General features: G+C 43.2%; 1 protein-coding gene across 6 annotated transcripts in view; it reads left to right on the top strand.

Annotated features, from left to right (window-relative positions):
- LOC112987355 (S-adenosyl-L-methionine-dependent tRNA 4-demethylwyosine synthase TYW1) overlaps positions 1 to 22,520 on the top strand; it is a 114,545-nt gene that overhangs the window by 68,677 nt on the left and 23,348 nt on the right. For all 6 annotated transcript variants that reach the window (XM_026107228.2, XM_026107229.2, XM_064523460.1 and 3 more), the window contains exon 14: positions 13,346 to 13,456. In XM_026107228.2, coding sequence (XP_025963013.2) covers positions 13,346 to 13,456 — 111 coding nt within the window. The remainder of the gene's footprint in view (positions 1 to 13,345; positions 13,457 to 22,520) is intronic.

The raw sequence follows: 22,520 nt of genomic DNA, 5'->3' as shown, positions 1-22,520 counted from the left end.
TGTCAAGCTTGTGTTTTAAGTCTTTTCAAAGTCAGTGGGACTTGAGCACATACTGAAAGCATTGCTGAAGTGATTTGACCTAGTTAAGGGCTATGAAGGTGGTTTGGGGTATTGCCCATGAGTTCTCTTCCAGCTCAGACTGGAGCCCTGGTCTTTGATGGCAGTGACTCTTCTGGGCAGGGCTCAATGGGAACACTACCAGATTTGTTCTGATGTTTTTTCTGTCTTTGTTTAGTGTTAAACATAGTCTGCTTCCCCCCCAAAAATGAAATGTTGTTAGGCTATGTGGTCTGTTTAATAGTAAACCTGAAGTATATTTCTGTTGATGATTTGATACAGTCTGTTATAATGCTATGCTTTTATTTTTAAACTATGTTGTATTGGATTTTTCCCTCCCAGGAGTATATATTTTGCATGATAATTCCCTGAAATTACCCTAGAAATAAAAAAGGAAGAAACAAATCTGCAGAATAGCGTTTGTGATGATTTACAAGAGTAAGTGTATTAAAAACGAGTATCTGTGGAAAATGGATAACGAGCAGCCGTGGTCCCAGATTTACTTAAAAACATTTTTACAGGTCTTAGAACAAAGACATTGTTATACATAATTTTATTTCTAGAGACTTTTAATTAAATAAATTGATAAATTATTACTGAAGTGTAAAGCAATAAAATAGATTACAAGCAGTAGATAGAGAGTACAGGAAGAATGGGTTATAGAGAGGGACATGACTTAGGATGCTGGTTTAGGAAGGTGAGGTAATCTTTCCCCACCCCCACCCCCCCCAAAAAAAAAAAAAAAATCCAATCTGGATCACTTAGGCTTGTCCTTAGTGCATCAGGAGGACTACTCACAGGCTTATGGACTTTTCTGGTTTAAAAATCTGGATTGGGAATTGGTGCTGATGTGTTTGTCTCACTATGGGATTTTCTTTTTATTTCAATGCAGAATTTCAAAGCTGACCAGTAAAAGCTAATTTTGTGTGATACAAGAACAGTTATGTTAACCGATTTCTATTTTAAAAAAAATTGGTGCAAAGTAGGAAGCCCAATTTTCATATTTTTGTAATTGTTATGTGGATTTTTCTACTTTTACTTTCAAGGCTGTAGAAGAAAACAAAATTTTTTTTGCCTTTCAGACTTGACACCTCAGAATAAAAATACTTGTGTAAGAAAACAAAACTGTCTCTGTAAAGCTTATTAAAACTGAAAGCATTTTTACAATCTGCTTTGCTGTTTGGCCTCTGTCTGAAGTGGATGACTTTGAGGTCCAGGTGCCAAGAGATGAGATATAAGACCAGCCAAGAAATGTTGGTCTGATTTAAAACAGAACAACAACAAAAAACCTTCTGACTTTCTTTGACATTAGAATTTGAATTTTTTCACTTGGTTCAATGCAATGTCTTTGTGCACTGCTTTAAAAAGAGCGTTGTTGTTGGGTTGGTGGTTTCTCCCCCTGCCCTGGGGGATGAGAAACATGGGAACAACTGTCTTGCTGTAAAATCCCTGGCGGAAAGACGACGTGCTTTGGTGCTGATCTTGAGGCAAGTGCTGCGGTTGAGCAAAGTGAGCTCTCCTCCTTTTCTAGCAGTAAAATTGGAGCTCTGAGCTTTGCTCTGGTTTTACAGGAGAATAGCTAATGTGTTAATTATCCTGTGGTAAAATGGACTTTTTTTAGCGATGAAGACAAAGCCTCAACTTGCTTTAAGCTGGTATATTAATAGTATATGCTTGAACAATGTATGTTTTTAGTAGATACCTACGCATCATAACCTATTCAGGTTTCTTGCTTTAATGACTGTATTAGCCTGAAGAAAGAAAGCTGAAAACTTTTGTGCTCTGTGCTGAGTTAATCTTTGAGGGGGGAAAAAAAAAAAGAAATCCCCTGCTGTGCAAATCGGCCCAGCAGAATTCACTCAAACGTTTGCAATGTGACTTTTAGGAGGACGTCTCTCCAGTGCTCGAGTTCATTACCGCATGCTAAATAGGCCAGGATGGAGGGAGCCCTTTATTGAAGGGGAGGGTCCTGGTTTCCAAAAGAAGAGATGAGTCTGTCGTCTTTCCGAGGACACTATGTCTTTTCCTGATGATGTTCTCCTGCAGCATGATGGGTGCCGCAGCTCGTTTGCAAAGTCTTGGGGAGCGCGGAGGCTCAGCCGCTTTGAATTTGGGAGAGGCGGGAGTGCTCTCTTAGGCACTCTGAGCCTGCAGTCCTTCTCCCAAAACTCTGCCTCCAGGCTGAATCAGAAGGGTTTGGAAAGTCGTGTTTTTTGGGGGGATGTATTGGCGTTTGAGACTTGCTTCTGCTGTGTTTTGGATTCATCCTTCATGGGGGCTTCATGTGCGAAGACGCCTGCTATTGAATATGGTGAATAGCTGCTTGACTGCTGGGTTTTGGGTTTTTTTTCTGATCGGATCCCTGTGACAAGCAATTTCCAAGTGTGAAAATTGCTTTGATGTCTTTATTCAGGAGTTGCTCTCTTAGTAAGGTGTTACATAACCTGAAGAAGGGAATCGAAATAGAGTCTTTGGAAAGTGCTGCCTCTCTCTTCAGAGAGGTTGTCACTCCAAAAGGTCAGCTCGCCTACTGCTGCCACGTTTAGAAAGAGCAGCTGCCAAGAGCCCCGGCAGCGCGCTGGGCCTCGAGGCTGCACCCGCGTTTCGCAATTGAGGCTGTTGTGTGTCTCGATCGGAGCTGGTCCCTGCCAGCTTAGAAGTTCTGGAAATGTGTCGCGAAGCGAGTTTGCAAGTTGAGCCTTTTGTCGAAGGGAATAAGAAGCATTAATGAAACTTAAAAAGTTGGCTTTTGAAGTGGCTTTCTATTCATCCTCTAATACCTGCAGAGGATCTGTGAAATTGGATGAAGGAAAGAACAATTTTCAGTTAGAATCAGCACAGTAGTTTCGTCTCCTGTAAGACTGCTTTCTCCACTTCAAGCAAAGCAGTGTTTCTATTGACAACATTGTCTTTGTTACTTGAGTTTCATTAGTTGCAAAATACGGATTTATTTTGAGGAATCTGTGAATGAAATGTCATTTCTAGCAATAAGCTATTTTATATATATCAAAGGAAGGTATATGAATATTCAGAATATTTGGCTTTAAGCTAGTGCATGGAAATCTGCTAAGTTTTGTTGCGTTTATCACTTTCAAACGATGGGACTCCTTTAGTGACTCATGAGTGAAATCTTGTGCTTTGTTAAAGGAGCAAGTTCAAGTGACAGATTCAAAGTAAGGGTCTCGTTAGACCCCAGTGCGTGGTTTAGAGGAGGAAGGCTGTCTAGTTGTTGCCCTCACTATATGTTTGGACCAGTCTTCCCATAAAATAGGCAAAATAGCTGCCTTGAACCTTCTGGAGACTGTTAACAAGTGCCAAGGCCTGATATGTGAAGGTCTTGTGTGCTTCAGATTTCCTCAAAATACAGTGCCGTGTTGCAAGGTAGGGCAAGCTCTAGTTTGATAATGTGTTGTCAGGGTGCAGGGTGACAAATAATTGGGCCACCCTGAGTGTCCACCAGTCCCAGTGAAATTGGAGGGGCCTGGGGACAAACCTAAGGCATCACCGTTGCTTTTACAGTCCTGTGTGGTCCAGGCTTGTTCCTGGCTCCTCCCTGACCCACCTGGTGGAAGGGAGATGCTCCGCCTGCCTCCAGTCAAACCAGTATAAAACCATCAATCCAGCAACTGTTCTTTGCATCATGGTGGACATATTCTCCCCTCCCTCTTCCTCCTGAGACTAGACCTGGGATGTTTTATGAAGAATAATTATTTGATCTACAAAAAGATGAATGTTGAGAAGGAGGGAATTAAAAAGAAATGATTAAAAAAAAAAAGCCCAAATTCCTCTTGGTTATTGAAGCAAGATGGGAATACTTTGTCAAACTGACATGTGAAACCTTTGTTAACATATTATGGGACAGTGGCTACCAGGAGAGCAGTGTCTCCTCGTGGGCTTTATCTGAGAGCTTGAGGTATGTTCAATGGTTTGGCTTTGAGATTTAGCCAGAGGCAAAAATACGTGCATACAGAAGATGCTCATTTGCAAATATTTTAGGACTGGGAACATTTTAGAATAGTTTTGAAGGAAAATCGAAGCCAGTGGTAAGTTCTGCTGCCTGCGGCGAGTGCCACCGTGAATGTCAATTATAACGTGCGTCTCTCTGCTTCCCGCCCGGGCTCAGCAGAGCCTGGGCAGCTGCCAGCGTTGCCCCGCTCCGGGCACACGGACGACTCGGTCTCTCGTGAATCTGCTGTTAAACTGCGGTAGCTGCCAGGGATCTGTACGCTGTGCAGTAGCCCGGCATCTCATCAGGTGATTCACAGGAGTCTTGGCCATCCCACAGAGGGATGGAGAAAAGGAGCTGGCAACCCTGTCCCCTGGGCCCATCATGAATTGGAGCTCTTGCAGGGGAACACTGCTCTGATCCCATTGCTGGGACCAGGGCACAAAGCCTTCTCCTGCAGGACAGAAGATTTCTGTCTGTTGAGTGAGAGACCAGGATCTTAGATACAGTTAATGAAATATTTTATCCTAAGTATCCTTCCCCCTCTCTCCTCATTCTGCTTTTTCTTTTTCTTGTACCTGTTTTGGCATTCAAGGGATGCAATGCTCTTTGAGATATTTTGGAATGATTTCAACAGGAGTCACCTGAAAGGGAAAGGTTGCTTTTCACCAAGATGATTCTCCCGTTCTTTTGTCTGAAACGTTCTTAACGGCACAGAAGTCCACAATGGCCCCTATTTACTGGTGCTTTTGAGACCCATTGTAAAAGCGTGACAGTTGCTGCACAGACTTCAGAATGCAATGAGAGAGAAAGATCAATATCTCTTTCTTGAGCATGCTGCCAACACTGGCATGGTTTACGTACCCTCCACAGAATAAGGTTTGAAAGACTTGGGAGAACAGGTTGCAGTGTGATGTGTCAAAAAGGGTTCTCAGTGTATTTGTTTTCCCTTTTTTTTTTTTTTTTTTTTTTTTTTTTTTTTTTAATATTTCTTGGTCAACATTCTATAATAAGGTGCATTTAATAGACTCATATACAATCCCGAAGAAACCACACTTGCTACGTTTTAGAGAAGCCTGTTGTGATAACCTGAGCCAAGGTTTAGGAAGGCGGGAGTTTTCTTACAAAATTGCTTGGTTTCTAACTTTGTGCTCAGTTTCCTTTGCTGGCAAATGCCTCCTGTTAGCTGACTTTTATAACTGAGGTTGTGGGATGAGAATTAGGGAGAAATTCTTCAAAATTGGACAGGATCACAGAAGGACACTGTCATCCCTTTGACTTTGCTCCCGAGTGCTGTGCCGTAGCTTGAATACATATCTCTGAACACGAAGTTGCAGTATCTGATGTAACTGTCTTTAACCATCAGCACAGGCTCTTCCTGGCGCTCCTTGTTATTTTGGCAGCTCTTGGAGATCTGCTTTTTACTTCCAGCAAGTGTTAGGACTGAGCCTGTGCTGGTAGCTGCTATGATGGTGGCACAGGCTTTCCCTTACAGAAGTTCCTTTCACTCTTCTCATCATAGCATCGTCTCCAGAGTCAACTGATTTGTTGAGGGCAAGAGTAAAAGCATTGCTCACCACTGAATGTCAGGGCACTGCGAGGAGATTTTATGGTGAAGGAAGGATGGTCCTGCCGCTATGCTGCTTTCTGGAGCACACGTGGGTACCCAGAAGAACCCAACAATGATGTTACTTAACTTCCTCAGAGGCTGCAGAATTTTTCAGCAGTGTCAGACTCCTCTCCCCTTAGTGCTCCAGGGTATGCAAATACCCTGTCACTTGCAGCCACATGAGAGTTTTGTTCTGTGCTTTGTAGAGACAGAAAGCGAGATCACCTCTCCCCCACCCTTCAGTTGCAGGTCAGAGCAGAAGTGGCAAGAAGTATAATGTGATGTTCTGCTAGGGTCCTGCGGAGAGACTGGCTCCTCTACTTTTTTGTCTGGAGTGCAGCCAAAGTGGTGCTGGCTGGAAAACTTCATTAGGCTTTTGAGTGTTCATAACTGAAAAAATAATAATCCTTTAACAGTCAGTTATTCTGTTTCTGAGATCATCTCTTTGTAGAGCATGTTCTCCAGACACAATCTTGATCAGTAAAAGGCTGAAAATTGCTGATGAATGCTCTCATTTTGTCCAGGCTAGATTAGTGTAATCACTTGGTACTCGGAATACCAGGTTGCATTATATTGAAAACGTGTCCCATTTTGAGCATGGCTCATGTCATAGGTCTGTAGACTTTGTAGCATATAACCACTCTGATGAACTCTGTGCTTTTTTTAGTATTACTTTAAAAGTTATTCTGACTTCCCCAACCTTGAGTAGATTTGCTTTAGTGTACTTGACTGCTCATTTCTGTGCTCTACCAGTTCTTCATTAAGGCCTGAATTGCTGGTTATCTAATCTCCCTTGATTATAACCTGATGGGAGGAAGGGCTCCCCCTCCCACTCCCACTGTAATTAGGCTTCTTGGCTGCTGAATGCACTTTCTCTCACCATCCTGAATTCTTGCTTTGTGCAGATATTAGCCTGATCCAAGGGAGCATTCTCTAAAAGCTGCTGCTTTTAGTTATGCATCATGGAGGTTTGTGTAGAAGTGATCTGCCCTTGATTCTCCTGCTAAAAGGGACTTCAGAAAAATCTCTTATTGTATAGCTGTAGCAGATAGCAAGTCCTAAACACACAATCACAGAATACTTGAGGTTGGAAGGACCTCTGGAGATCATCTGGTCTAATCCCCCTGGTCAAAGCAGGGTCAACTGGAACAGGTTGCTCAGTGCCGTGTCCACCTGGGTTTTGAATATCTCCAAGGACGGAGACTCCACAGCCTCTCTGGGCAACCTGTTCCAGTGCTCAATCACCCTCACAGTAGAGAAGGGGGATTTTTTTTCTTTTGTAGCTGTTGTGTTTTTTCTTTACGTTTAAATGGAATTGCCTGTATCTCAATTTGTGCCCATGGCATCTTGTCCTGTCACTGGGCACCACTGAAGGAGGAGTCTGGCTCCACTTGCTTTATTCTCTCTCATCAGGTATTTATACATATGAATAGGATCCCCCTGAACCTTCTCTTCTCCTGGCTGAATAGTCCCATCTCTCTCAGCCTCACCTCATATGAGATGCTCCAGTCCCTACATCATGTTTGTGGCCCTTCACTGGACTTGCTCGAGTGTGTCTGTCTCTCTCTTGTACTGGGGAGCCCAACACTGGAGACAGCGTTCCAGATGTGGCCTCATCAGGGCTGAGTAGAGGGGAAGGATCACCTCCGTTTACCTGCTGGCGATGCTCTTCCTAATGCAGCCCAGGATGCTGTTGGCCTTTGCTGCAAGGTTGTCTTCTCTTGCTTTCTTTTGCATCTCTTGTTTTCTTTTGTCACCTGATGGGTGCCATGTGTGGTCCTCCCAGAAATCTGTCTGCAACATGAGCTCTGTCTATGTAGGCAATCCTCAGTTAGAAGATGGGTAGGTTGCTTCAGATGCTGTCAAACCATTGCAGGGGTTCAGGTAGCAACGTCAACTGGTGCTCCTGTGCGTACTGCTGGTTCCTGGAAGACTGATAGCTTGCATAAAGAGTTTTTAGACGTAAAATGTATTTAGTTCCGCGCCCTTGACTTTCATCCATTTGAAAGATTTGTTATAATATCAACTTCTTCTTTTACACTAAAGTTATTCTGATGACTGTCTGAATTGAAATAATGGTTGCTTTTCCTGGAAATGTGGAGTGTAGAGCATTACTGTTAGTTTTTTTATATCCTGATGTTTTAGATCATTACATTCTCAGGGTTTAAGCTCTTATTTCTTATTTTTTCAGTGCTTATAGCAGGATCTCCTGGGGCCCTATTGTACAACCAAATACAAATAATACATTAATAAAACAGGATTGTGTATTTGTACTGCCAGCAGTCTGTAAGGATTACTTGTATCTAACACTTGCAGTATTAGGTCTTGAGTCATTTTGATCTGTCATTTATACCACTACTTTTAAAGTGGCTTTTCTCTCTACTCAGATGACACTTGGGAGATGTTGCCCTCTGGAAAGATATTACTTCAACTGAAGTATTAATTTCTGATTCTTGGTAACTTTTTTCTGTATACTTTCGGGCAATATTTTAGTTTTCCTTACCTCGTTCTTTCACTGCCAATGATGACTAGCTAATACTATTTTTTGTGATAGTTCAGTTGTTGAAGTGATGGATAACATATACTGACTGCAGTTATTAATTGCTAGTTAATGCTGTCCTTTTGAGGGGGAAAAAAAACCTCTAATAATATGCTTTAGCAGTTTTAGTTTTATGAATCACTTGAACTTTAAAGTTAGACTTCTAAAATGCACTAGGTTGTGGTTTTGAGAGAGTTATAACTGAGATTTAAATGGGAGGGAAAAAACAGCTCTTCCATACAGAGCTTCATTACTGTAAGAGAAAATGCATGCTTATGTATTTTACGTGGTGTAAATTAGAAAATGTGATAAAAATATATCAATGACATGTCATCGTCTGAACAAAACTGTCCTTGCAGTGCTGGGTTTACTTGGCTCTGACCAGTATCCCTACTGAGTTCAGCCCATCAGCCTCATCTTCAAACCATTTCTTTTGTGGCATTTATGTTTAGTCTAAATGAGTATAAAAATTTTGCAAAAAATGTGTTTGCAGGCTTCACCGCAGTTTCAAGTGGGAGAGTTAGCAAGCTGTTAGAGTTAAAAGTACAAAATACATGGAGTGACTAAGGGAGGAAGCCCCTAAGAACCATTTTTGAGATGAGAGAGGGAAGAAGCGAGATGGTCAATCTTTAATGCTAATGCTTGCAGGCACTGAGGTGTTGAGCAGAAAGGTATCTTGATTCATCCTGACTTGCAAGATGACAAGTGGCATGGATAGCCTCTGCCAATACAGGATATTTTTTGCAAATTTTTGTATTTTTGCGAAAGCTTTTTGGTGGAACAGTTGTGTCTCTGGTCATGTCTGCTGATGTCCACGTCCCTCTGCTCCTAGTTAGAAATGGCTAACATTGACATTGCAACCCTGCTCCTTATCAGTGGCAGCCGCTGGGAAACAGGGTAGCTAAGCCAGTTGCTGTTAATATTTCATGGCTTTCTTTGAACTTTCCCTATCTGCTTTGGATGTGGCAGCTGCAGTTTGAGAAACGCTCCACTAAGGCATGCATAAAAAATTGACAAATGCTTGAGGCTGTTGTCCTGCACCCGAGATCCCAAGGAGTGCCGGGCTTTCTAGGGTCAGCCCCGCGTTCCCAAACACCGTGGGAGCCCTGTCCTTGGCTTCAGCAGAGGACCGAGCCACGTGGGCAGCAGCAAGCAAGGTGCCGTCCTCTCGTGGTGCCTGCTGGAGGAACAGCTCGGGGAGAGAAGTCTTGATGATGGCTGTAAGTGCGGGGCTGCGTATTGGCTAATAAGAACAGAGAGTGCATTTGTTGCCTTTTTCTAACCTTATTTGGTGGTCTCTGCAATCTTACTTCACCTGTGTTTCAGTAGAACAAGCTAGGATTTTTTTTAGTGTATTGTTTCCATTGTATTTTGATAAGAAACGCGATTTCTCTACTGAACTGAACGCCTGTAAATTGTCTTGTTTCCTTTGAGTACGGTGAATTTATCCATGGCCTGGAGTGGCTCACTTCTGAGCTGCTGGCGGTCCCCTCCAGTGTGGATCCCCTATGAGGTGTGAGTGCCTTCTGCACGTTTCTCTGTCCCACTGGCAGAGAGATGGACCACCATGTCCCCCTGCAAGATCACCATCTCGCATGCCCTCCCAGAAACATCTCCCTCCCGTCAGTTGGCTTTAATTTTTGATGCCGACTAAGTTTGCTTTTCATTTTTCATTGCTATGGGTGGGCACTTATAAGCCTTTCAGAAATGTTTTTCATCTTTGTTTGTTTTGAGATCATGTGTCCTCCAGGGTTGCAGATGCCCTCCTGAGCTGCCAGCACTTCATTGACCCGAAAGGTCTTGTGGTTTCTAAGCAGAGGTGATATGCAAAACTACTATTGTTCCACTTGACAGTTTAGCTAGTTCTAAATTTTTTTCATTAACCTTACAGGCAGTTGCTGTAAATATATTGACATTTATTACTCTTAATACCAGCACCTGAGACCAGTTTCTGCCTGGCCAGTCTCTTATTATCGTGTGTTGTGTTCAGAGTCCCAGATGGGGAGCATCTGTTGTATGGAGATCAAACAGATTTTGCAAGACTCTTTCTTCCCATCTCCCACAAATGGTTTTCTTGTATTTCAGTTCTTCGTGTCGTTAAGGTTCAGGGTCTGTCCTCGGTGAGGGGAGAGATAATCACGTACCACCTGCTAGCACTGGCAGTTTGTTGGTGGTCCTTCCTTTACCGTGTGCCGTCCTGACGTTGCTCTGAAGCTCACGGGAGGCTGGCTTTGCTGGCTCGTCTTTAGTTCTTGAAAGCCTCTGCTGCCGTGGTTTATTCAACCAGCAGTGAAAATGCCGCCCTTGCTGGCTTTAATATGCCGAGGTTTTTTTCCCAGTTGCTGTGTGCACATTGCCAAGTTAGGTTTTCTGGGCACAACACAGAAATTCAGAAATCTGCTCTTAATTTTAACACTCAACTAGCCCACTGAAAAAAAAAAATGCTCCTAGAGGCTTCATTTCATGTTGCACCGCCGCTCTGCTGATTGCAAGATCTCGTTCCAAATGCAGTGTCTGGGGACTGGACATGTTGAATGCGCCTGAATCAAAGGCTTTGGAAAGGGCTGTTGTTAAACGCCGTGACTTTATTTACTGCTACCTTGAAGCTGCCTGCATTTGTTTACCGCGCGGAGTTGACCTTTGGGGAGATGTTTCTCGATTAATTGGGTATCTAATCACTTCAGACGATTGACAGGCGTGCACCTATCTGAGGTTTTTTTCTTGTTAGATATTTTCCCTGTTTTTTTCTTTCCCTGTTATATGGTAAATGGTGCATTTATTTTTATTACTACTTCTGTTGTTTTTTCTCTTTAATTATTAATAGTTGATTTCATACCTGACTCTCTCCTGGCCTGAACTTTTCTTCTGCCAGTTCATTGAAATCATAAGTGCCTCCGTCTCTCATTCCTAAACATAATGCGTCTAAAAACTGAGCATGAAGCAAAGACCAGATATTTTAATGTATGTCATATTTCACCCTTAATAATTATTCTCTCATTAATTCTTTAATGTTAGCCATTCCACAGAGGCTTCTTTTTTTTTTTTTAAGCTCCACAATTAACTTTTTTTTCCCCCTCCTTAACTCAAAACACTGTTGACTCTCTGTAGACATCAAATCCTCACTCATAGTTATCTCCTGGAAGATTTTGCAGGCTTACCTGATGCTTTAGGTTCCTAAGAAAGCAGCCAACAGGGCACTAAGTGCATTGGGAACATTTCTACGTAAATTTGTTTCAGTCTTTTCTACATATTCAAACACTCACAAATCTGTCCCTTGCCATTTTCGGATGTTAACCGGGGGAAGGAGGTGCAGCTTTTGATTTTATCTGTTTCTTCCAGTTATTTGTTCACAAATCATCTCAAATGTCCGTAGCAAACTGGCATAGAAAGTAGTTTTCCTGTGGAAAACGGAAAATATGTTGTTTTAGTAAGTGACCATTAGATGTTTTCTTGGGTTTTTTTTTTTTTTTTTTTTTTTTCTTTCGTAGAGCACAAAAATCCCTTAATATAGCATTGCATGTTAGAGGCAACTGAAGAAGTAAAGCGTGGCTAGATTTGGGATTGATACAGGGAATTCATTTTATCTGGGGAAGGGTAATAGCACGAACTTTTAAACGGGTCCCAGGTTTTGTCCCTGCTTTGCCTCTAGCCAGCGAGTGGTGTCAGAGATAACTTAATCGCAGTGTGTGGCAGTCTGAGCTTTAGCAATGGGAAGTTCAGTACAGTGTCTGGTACTGTTATTGCCTTTTTTCTGGGTTTGAAAAACCGTAAGGACCTGAGCAGAGTGCATGCATACTGCAAACAGCATTAAAAGTGGTGCAATCTTGTGCTGTGAACCTGTTATGGTTAATAGGTAAAAGAGACTCTCTGAATTCAAGTAATACAGGCCTGAACTTTTTTGGAGCAGAGGAATCTGCTTTCGGTCCTTGCTGCTGCTGCGAAACGCTGGCCTTGGCGTAGAGCCTAGCGCCATCCGTGAAGTCTTGGGTCGCTGTGGATGCGTTACGGTACCTTTCGCTCGAGGGAAACTGGTACTCGTGTCACGTTTTACGGTCTGCTCTGTGCCAGGGAAGTAAAATGAGTTAATTCAAAAAACAATTTTGCCAGAAGATTGCTCTATAAATAATGCTTTATTTTGCCAATCTCTGGAATTTCACGGAAGGTGAAGAGAGGCGGTGGGGGAAAATGGAAAGGAGCAGATGCAAGCAGCTGAGCCTGGACCTGTCCCATGGCCAAGTGACTTACAGACTTAGAGGTGGCAGAAGTCTTTTTGTTGCCCGTAACTGCTTCCGGGAGCTGCCCTGAGAGGGAAATTGGGAATAACTCCAGAGAAAGACATTTTCAGAGTGCTGTCTGGAGCTGTACACAGAAGTAAGTAAAGTCTGGGCATCCGAGGAGCTGCACCAGTGCAGTGAGAAGCTGCAGCGCTCAGCTAGCTTGTCTTCTGCAGTCAATTGGAAATAAGAGGTTTGTCAAGAGCTACCAGGAGGTAGAAATGCAGCCGGAGTGGTGCTGCCCTGCTGCCGACGATTAAGCAGGGGCAGGGTGGGTAATGATGGGTGGATGCTGCTCTTGTAGTAGTTAACGCTACGGCTAACGCGTGTTGGTTCCTAATGGCTTGCACCACTCTTTATAGGCTGGCTCATAAGCAGAGCAATTCAGATGTTTCTTGGTTGTGATTTTAATTGTCACTTTTCGCTTCCAATAAAATGTTTGGCATAACTGATCACAAGAGAGCCTTTTTCCCTGCTACGTTGTAGCTAATGTGCTGCAAGAGTTATCAGACTGGGGCAGACAACGGTCTGTCTATCCTGGCTCATCCTGTCCAAAAATGACCAATGCCAGATGATCCATCTGGAGGAAATGAAATATCTGTATAGCAACTAATGGTGAGATTTTATGCCTGGGGAAGCAAATCAAAGCGAAATAAACTTACTGGTTATTTTCCCATTAAGTAAATGCTCCCATAAAAAAGCATTGGTTGCTTGGGATGTGGAGAGAGAAGATAAGGTCATTCCAGAGCAAAAATTGGCTCAGCTCATGGGTGTTGCTGATAGCTTTTTGGAAAGAATAAGTGAGGCGGCATTTGGTTTCTTGGGAATGAATGAATGAATTTTTTTGCTGTTTGAAGCTGCGTGTGGAGGGCTGGAGCATCACAGAGTGCATCACTCGTGCCATTTTTCCTCTCTTTCAGCAACAGCGCACCGTGTATAGGCTGACGCTGGTGAAAGCTTGGAACGTGGATGAACTCAAAGCTTATGCTGAACTGGTTTCCCTCGGTAAACCAGACTTCATCGAGGTCAAGGTGAGCTGCACAGAACTTTTTTTTTTCTCCAATCAGTATTTTATTCTCTTCTCTCCATTTTCCCATACCTAGTATATTAAGGTTATATGAGCAAACATAGTTCTTCCAAAGATTTCGGTGATGTATAAGCAACTGGTTTCTTGCTCTTAAAGTTTGGCAGCCAGATTTGTACTATCTTTTGCATGCACTTGGAGTAGTCTTCATAGTTATGCAAGACAAGCTTTGTAGCAGCAGACATCAATTTCTGCTCAACAGAACCGTAGCCCTCTGGTCTTTTTTTGTATTTCTCATGAAAACAGAGACAGATAAATAGTTTTAGACTTCCTTCTTTTATGTCAAACAATATTTTAAACAAAATATTCTGGGGCAAGCTGGTAGCTTGTGGTATTATTCTTCCCATCCTGGCTTGCCATTTTGCCAGGAGAAAGAGGTGAAAACGTCTGGCTTGCTGACATGGCATTTATCAGGCTGTGCAAAACAAGAGCAAATATTACCCTCTGGGAAATGAGGCCTAACCCTGTAAAAAGAGCTTCGAAGAGAAGCATGTGAGATACAGTAGGGCAGGAGGTGCTTTATCTTGGGATTAATCAATTTGGCGTATAGAGAATGTAAAAAGGACAAATTACAACATGTTCTGTAAAGAATCATTAGGAGCGTTTTGGTCCAGCAACTTCCCTGCAAACCAACCCATTTACCTCAGGTAAGTATTTTTCTAGCTTTATTACGTCTAGACTTTCCTTTCTCTCTTCTTTCTTTCTCCTTTTTTATCTTTATTTCCTTTTTTTTTATTAAACCTTTATTTACTGCTGCTTTGAAGGAAGAACCTGGAGTGTGCTGAAATTTCCTTATGAAACAAAACCCACAGGTTTTGATATTGTCAGTACTGAGCGTTCTCTTTTGCTCCGAATGTGCTCCTGAAATGGATAGCTTAATAGAAAACCCGATTTTAAGTATGGTTTTGGGAAAGAACCTCAATTTTACACTGTGTTTTAGAGACGTTTATATTCCTCAGGTAAAATCTAGCAGAAGGGCTGCTCCTTAGGGCCTTGCATCTCATAATTGTCTTATTGCAGGCTGGTGGTACAGGATCCTTCATTGCTGCGTGCAAGGAGAGGCAAGGGTGAGCGCTCAGGCCAGCGGGGAATATGAAGTTGTCAATATACATGCTACTTAGACTGCCCTGTCATGTATAGAGACTTTAATTGGTAAAATGAATCAGGTATAAGCTGATCAACACTTCCGAGCTCAGATTCCCCTGAGCACTCTCCAGGGTGAACATCTGTCCCCTCCAAGGCAGAGGGCTGCCGGTTTCCTTTGCCTTAGGAAGAATTCAGCCTTGCAGTTGCAGTTTCCTGGCAGTGTGGAGCTCGCCTCTCCCAATGACTATGTTTCCCAAGCAAAATCATGGCTTAGGCTGTCAAGGAACTAGATGAGGAAAGACCTTCGAGGTGGTCTCCTGCCCACGCTGCTTCATTCACAAATGTCATCTCCGCACTCAGCGAGTGCTTCAAGGTGCTTTTCAGATCTTGGTTCGGCAAGGACTTCTTCTGAGTGAGGGTGGCTTAGTATTTCACCCTGCTTGAGAATGTATGAAGGGAGACAGAGAGGAGCTGCCTGACATTCCCAAAAACAACACAGCGTGGTAACGCAGCTGAGGGTTCAGTCTAGGAACACTGGTTCGCTTGTTAACCTGCCAACCCAAGGCTGCACCAGCGATTCCGTGGGGTTGCATGACCAGGAAGGCAGAAGGGCGCGGGGGTTGCGTGGATTTGGGACCTTTCTTGGACTAGGATAAGTTTAAGTTTGCTGTCTGTTTAGAAGAAGTTTGTGCTGTTTAATGTTACTTATTTAGATTTGCAAGCAGGATGCTTTGATGTAAATGTCATACTTTAAGCAATATTCCAGCAGGTACGTACCTCTGTTTTGCAGCACTTGCACAACTTTGTCTTTCTGGCCTGGGTCTCATGGGATGCTAATCCCGGCCAGCTCATGGCTTTCTGCCTTGCAATAAGGGAGAGAGAGCACCTTGCACCTCAGTTTTTTCCTTATTACAAAGGTCAGTGTTGTACCTATGCCGTGGCCACAAAAGCCCTCTGAAGTTGTTACACAGAAAGTCGCTGGTCTTTAAAATCCCAAGCACAGTATTCAGGGACACAGGGGGACTCAGGTTTAAGGCCTTTTGGAAGGATGCAGCATATGTTTCCCTTGTCTTTGCTAGTTGCTGTACTTAGACTGGAAGTAACGGGGAAAGTGCCTTATTTCCTTCTCCGGTTACAGCTCCTTGGTAGGAACCATGGTATGGTGTTTCACAACTTCATCACAATTTGTGTACTTCCAGGGTCCCAACGATGTTTTGTACAGTTTGCTCTTAATCGGCATCCTGGTGGAAGCTGGGGAGATGGTTTTCCAAAGCTCTCACAACTATGTGTAAGGTTGACACTAAGCCCTACATGAGAAAAACAAGCAGTTGGGTACAATAAAACAGGCTAATTGTTTTGCATATTCACCAACAGAAATAACCTGTCAACAAGCTCTCTATGCCTCATTCTGCAGCACACGCTGAAATAGCCTTCATTTTTCCTTTTAATCATCTGAGCTTTTAAGCATCGTTGTGCTGTCCCATTATCTTAATTTTGGAGACAGGACTTGTGAAGTACGACGCGCACTGTGACTAGCAGCATTGCTGGCAATACCCAGTCGTGGTGGGAACTGGACTTGCCTTTCCGCTGTCTGAAACAAATGGTGCGTCTCCACTTTGGGGTTTGAATATCATTCCTATCCCTTTAACATATCAGGAGACTTTCTGATGGCTTCTTTGGAGCAGAGGATTTGCTTGACACTTGATTGCATTTAAACAGACCCTAAACTGGTGCTAGTGAGGCACAAAAGGCTTTCCTGGCAGATTTTTATATCTGACATTTTTATTTGAGGGGGTGAGATTTCTTTTTTTAAGCAAAGTTTCCTTTTTTATCTTTGCCTCTTTGGAGCAAGTATAATGTACCAAAAGGCAGGCACTTAGTGCTCTGCAGAGGAAAAGTAGCTCACACTAAATACAGTATTAGCCCAGTCAGGGGCCTTATTTGTTTTGCATAGTTTCATCTGCCGGTTTCTGCTAAAGAGCAGCGTTTCTAAAATGCAGAAGATTTGGCTCGGTAGGGAGGCACAATAGTTTTCCCCTCTTGCTTCACTGTCTCTGTGACTTTAAAATGCGAGTGGATTACGTGGTTTCTTACCTCAACATTGGAACCAATTTTTCCCTTTTTCTTGGCCAGAAGGAATAAGCGTCGTCTTCCAAAGTGGGTAACGAACAGTTGTGTCGCTGCAGGGTAGCAAGAGACTCCAGCAAAATACCAACAGAAGAGGCTGGTGGCGTGTCCGTGTCTTAAGGATGGCTTCCTCCCTTCGCTGTCCTTCTCTTAAATGTTGATTGATTCGTGGGGGATTTTGCTGTTGTCGTATGACCATCCCTGTTGGTGGTGGTGGCATTGCTGTTGTGCCTGCGCTCAAATGCTCACCTTGGTGCCCTTGTGTGAAATAACTAAATTAGTGGGTTACCCTCCTGTGCTGTCAGCTGCGTTCTCTGGAGACAGCTTGTTTTCACATGGTCTTTTTTATCTGGGTTTGCCCACTTCTTTTTCAAGGCCCTGCTCACAAGATCAGCCCTCTCTCATGGCAGGATTACTGGGGCTTGCAGCCACTGCGGTGCTTCCGGAGGCGTCTTGCAAACCTCTGAGCTGCTCTGTCGAGCAAACTGGATTCAAGAATGCTTCACACCGCTTCAGTGCTTGTGCGCCTGGGAGTGAAGCAAAGAGCTGTGATCTCTCTCCTCGGGATGTTTGGCTGCCGTGGAATAAAGAGCGATCGGATCCCTCTGCATAGCAGGGAATACCGACTGCCGGAAAGAAACCACTATACGTCAGTGATGTCTGTGGTCATCTTCAGTAGCCTTGAGATATAATCCCACAGGTATGGATAGGTGGGAGCACCTCCTGGAAGCCTGCTTTCCCACCCCAGGACCCTGCAGTGCTGCGGACAAGCAGTATTCCCCCTGCTGCCTTGGTGCAGCCAGCAAAATGCACATAAACCTGCCCTGCTCAGCCCCCCAAAATACAATCTTGCAGTGGTGGTAGTGGTGCTTGGTATAACAGTACACGAAGTAAGGTCTCCTCACCCGAAGGGAAACAGGCAGGGTTGAGGTGTGTTCCATCTAGGACTCATTACTGCTGCACATATTCCTGTATGTGCACTCGTTTATGTATCACTCTGCCTTTGGCCAAAAGCTCTTGCCAGCGTATAACTATCCTTTAGTCCAGCCACAGTATTTCACTCTTGTTCACACAGCATTCGCGACATGGGAATTTTCCCCCAAAGGCTTCATCTTTTTTTTATCAAACAGAATTTCTTATGTTCCTCTGAGAATGAAGAATATTGAAGAACAGATTTGGCATCTGAGTAGGGCCTGTCATTCTTTTTTCCCCCCTTCAAAACCTCAGCATGACAGGTTATGACCTGGTCCTGCTTAAAGCGAATAAACAAACAATATTAGAAGATAGATACTGCAGAGCATCTGCCAGAAAATGAGGCTCATCTCAGCAGGATTTCCTGGTTAAATACTTGAGATAAATGACGTTCATTTAAAATGAATGTAGCTAATCCCCTGTTGCTCCAGAGAGGCTCGTGGGATAGAGTGGGTAGAGATTTGGATTCTTGCAGGGCTTAATACTTGTTCTCATTTACATGAGTGTCTTACAGCAATACAACTCTGTGGGACCCTATTCTCTTATTTAAGCCAATATAAATTAGCATTGGTTACTCTTGTGTAAAACCCAAGGAAAGGAAGAATCAGTCTTGTGGTTACTAAATACCCGTCAATTTTATTTATTGCATTAATCTCAGTTTTAGTGTCATAGTGTCACTATCAGTTATACAAAATTGATTAATATATTTTATTAACATCTCGAACATGCAGTTCATCTTTTAGCAGTGACCTCATTTTTGTTTAAAAACATTGTCCTGTTTTTGTTTAAAAAGACAAAGGTTTCTGTTAACACCCAATGTTTTGGCATTTATATTTCTTCCTAAACCAAATGAGCTAAAGTATTTTGAAGTGAAATGTAATTGAGTCTTAAAGATTTCATTCAAAAATATGAAAGTGGAGCATGCTGCAGTTTCACATTCTCTGAAACACACTAACTTTTAATGCGAGCGCATAAAAATCCACTGTAGACCTTTTGTCATTGTAGACGGACGACAGAGCAGCCAGGTGCACTTGCCTGCTTTAACCATGTCCGTGCCATCAACAGCTTGAAGACTGCGTGCACATAAGCATGGAGGTGAAGCCTTGCAAACCTGGTCCTGGATTTTGGACCTACCTCTGCACTGGTGGGGGAGGTCCAGTTGTTTTGGTGAGAGTGCTGCAAGCGAATTGAAGCTCCCCTAGGACAGTGCTCTGTATTTGCCAAAGTGAAGCTTTATTTTGCAGCTCTCTGAACATCAGCGTGGCTTCCCGCCTGAGCAAAGCCTTGCTGTTTCTCCATCCTTTTCATCATAGAAAATGCCAGCCCGGTTTGTCATTTGCTCAAGGGCTGTTCAGACCGTGGTGCTGTTTGAAGGCAGGACTCTGGCAGAGTAGAGATGAGCTTTGTGGCACTGTGTAGAATTACCTAAAGCCTTCATCAAATCAGGTTTTTGACTACTTGAAACCACTTGTCCCCGACGATTGTTCTATAGCTCTGGCTCCAGCTCAGCACCCTAGTGCTGAGCGCATGGTTAATGTATAGGCTTGGTGTCAGGCAGAGCTAGGAAGGACGTTTTGAAGTGCAGTTCCTGCTCTCAGTGTCTGAGGCTTTGCTATGAAATTAAAATGCCCAAGTGAATGTCTGGAAGCAGGGACCAGAGGGAAGTATCTGTCCCAGTCTGCTCAGCCTTGTCATATTAAACAGTAACATTATTTAAGTGCTTAAAACAAGGAGGAAAATGAGCTCTGCTTTAATGAGTTTTTAATTACATGCAGCAATTGCCATTGCCCCCACCTGTCAAAAAGCTATTCAAACTCTTGATGCCATTCCAGTCTGCTTTTAGATGAAGTGAAGATGAAGGTATAAATCACCTGTCCTGGCAATTGCTGTAAAATAAATCCAAGCAATACATAATTTTCATGCCTGAAGAAACATCGTCTGCTTGCCATTTTCTCTAAAAGGCGAGCTACAGTCCAACAGCATGACCGCCTGTCGTATGGACAAAGCACAAGGAGTTGATGCTCCAGTGCAGCTGTGTAGGTAGTGTGTGGGCTGCAGCAGGACCACACAGGACTACACACAGGCTCCACAGCCTCCCCATCTCCCCAGACGTACTGGAGGTCTGCATGGCAATCCATCACCCGGAGGGGTCTGGGTATGTCTGGACAGATCGTGACCCTCTGGGCTGCACTTGGCTGTGTCTGCTTTGGGTCAGGTTCTGAGCAGCCTCTGCTGAAATCAACTCCTCTAATTATTAATAACTGGGTGACAAGAGGCAGGGAACCAGTTGGCTATTTCTGTTGATCCCCAAACCAAAAGGGGGAGGTCAAGGTCTAGCTAAAGGTTACAAATAAATGTGCCTGAGGAGTTCTGCTTGACATCAGTGGGGTTTTTCATGCACTTCGAGGTAAGTGCATAATAAGTCTTGATAACAAATTTCACTTAAAAACATAGGTGAATGATTGAATCTTGAATTTTCAAGTGAACCTGCCGCAGAGTTTTTTTGAAAATTCAGTCTTTAAGTCAAGCCTATGTTTCATACAAATACATTTCTGAAATTGGGGAAGAATTTTTCTAGTCCAGCTCCCGGATTGGGTGTAAATGCAAGTCTCCTGAAAATCTAGGCTAAAATACATTAGTCCAGTCTATTTTCATGTTTCACTAGAGGTTAGTATCCAAAATAAGTGGGAAGCATAAGCCATGGAAATGGCCTTAGACTTTTGGGGCTTTTGGATATGACCAAGGAAGCTGTAGCACGTGAAGAGCATAGAGACACTGGTTATATGTGATGGCCCAGTCCTGATGCTGCTTTGCTCAGTTAACAAAGCCTGTAATAAAAACTGCTAGGGAAATGCTTTCTGTCTGTGGCTCTGGGTGCTTTCTTGCCGAGGAAGGGGGCTAGCACCATTTTCCCTTTTTGCATATGAGGAACCTGAAGCACTGCAGGAACAGGTTGCAGCAAAGCAAGTCACCGTCTAGCTTGAAGTCAGCTTCTTCCTACTCCCTCTTTGCGTTCTCCCTTTACAGGGCATAAGGAGCAGGGATTTGAGTGATTTAAGAGTATCTATGTAGTCCATTTTAAGAAGCTGGAGTGAAACTTTGTGACCATCATCTCAGAGTTTAGCCTTTATATAAGGAGGTCCTTTGACTTCAAGGAAGTCACTGAAGATGTATGAGCGGTTGCAGCACAGATCTGCATATAGCCATATGTGTGTCGTAGCTGGAGAGCTTGTGTTAAATATTGTGCTTTTGCTGCATAACTAACCATTTCCATTCCTGCCTTTCAGATCCAACTAACCCAAATAAACTGATGTCCTTTGTTAAATCAACTTGAAAATGACTGTTAAAATACAACCATTGAGCCCCAAACCATTCCAGTGAGGAGCAGACATGCATGAGAGCTTGTGTATGTAATTTAGAAGATACTGATGCCCAAGTAATAAGCGTTTTTATTGCAGGGAGTGTGATCTCTCAACATGTCATTTGAGGCAGTTTGTTTGTCTTTAGTCAAGACTGCCCCAATTTTTGCACACTGACTCTGTCACTCAGCAGTTATTGGAAGCACTTTGACTGCGCTTTGTTCTTCTGTTATTTCGCACAGGCCTCAATTTAACAAATTTATAATTTGTGGGCTAGAAGTTAAGAAAATTCTCGTGTTCCGTAATTAAGTTGGGAAGCCTGGAGTTTATCCAAGGAAAGAAAGAAAGCTCTGTCATATTTAGTTCCCTAGTAATCTTCCTTCGTAGCCCTGTGGATTACAATGATTGGTGGCTGCTGAGATCTCCAGCGAGGAGCCAGATCTCGGTGGAAGAAATGTGCCGAGCAGCAGGCGTCCTGGGCTTCTCGTGTGTTTCGCTCACCCCGGTGATAATTATCTTGGCACGAGGCGTTGCTTCAATGCAGTTGTGAGTGTTCAGCTCCGTTTCGGCAGCACGTAAATCCAAAGAGCGCTCAGTGCGGTTGCTCTGGCTTCTTCCCAGCATAACCAAGAATATTTGAGATGCTTTTCAGAAGGCCTCTGCGTTTCAAGGTATTTGTCAAAAGCTGCGTAGCATAATTAGTATGCTAAAAACACCCATATTAAAAACTAATTAAGAGGCAGCATCATTGATGTTTCTGCTGCAGAGAAGTTAATATAGGAACTGTGGTGTGCAATAGAATGGTCTCCTTTTTAAATAGTTGATGTCTTAATAACTGTCTTCATATATTACTGAAAAATATAACGTGACCGCCCTAATCAACTGTTCACGTTTTATAAGTGGTATCAGCACTGTTAATTAACTCAAGTTTTAAGAAGCTGGGGAAGTTGAAAGCTGATGTGCTTTCATTCTGTGTGCTGCTAAGCTGATTTTCATTGATTTGTGCATGTGAATTAATCAGCCATCCAAGTACTTAGTTATTCCATTTGCCTGCGTGCTTTTTTTGCTTGTAAATGATATCTTTGAAGTTTATTAAAGGAGTGAGTCATGTTGTAGCTTCCTAAGAATTTTCCCCCTCTGTAGTCATACATTTTTCATGCTGCTCAAATCATAATCTGTATAATGAACGAGGGAAAATAGTGCTATATGGAGCTGTGTCTATACAGCTGAACTTTGGAGATACATATCCCATTATTTGCATGGCTGGCTGCTCTAATATAAGCGCATTTAAAATCTTTCCCAGACTTTCAGAGCTGGGCTAAAAAATTAATGTACTTCCCTGTTTAGTACTCCCCCAGCTTGTCTTCTGTTGTGCATAGCGAACCTGTTTCCACGCTGGCTCTGAGTTACGGTGCACTGCTTTAATATCCTTTGCTTGGGTAGATTAATAGAGGAGGTCCATCATAA

The sequence above is a fragment of the Dromaius novaehollandiae genome, chromosome 19 (genome assembly GCF_036370855.1).
Source record: "Dromaius novaehollandiae isolate bDroNov1 chromosome 19, bDroNov1.hap1, whole genome shotgun sequence".
Taxonomy (NCBI): Eukaryota; Metazoa; Chordata; class Aves; order Casuariiformes; family Dromaiidae; genus Dromaius; species Dromaius novaehollandiae.
Note: the sequence above shows the minus strand (reverse complement) of the source record. Positions and strands in the feature narration are given on the sequence as shown.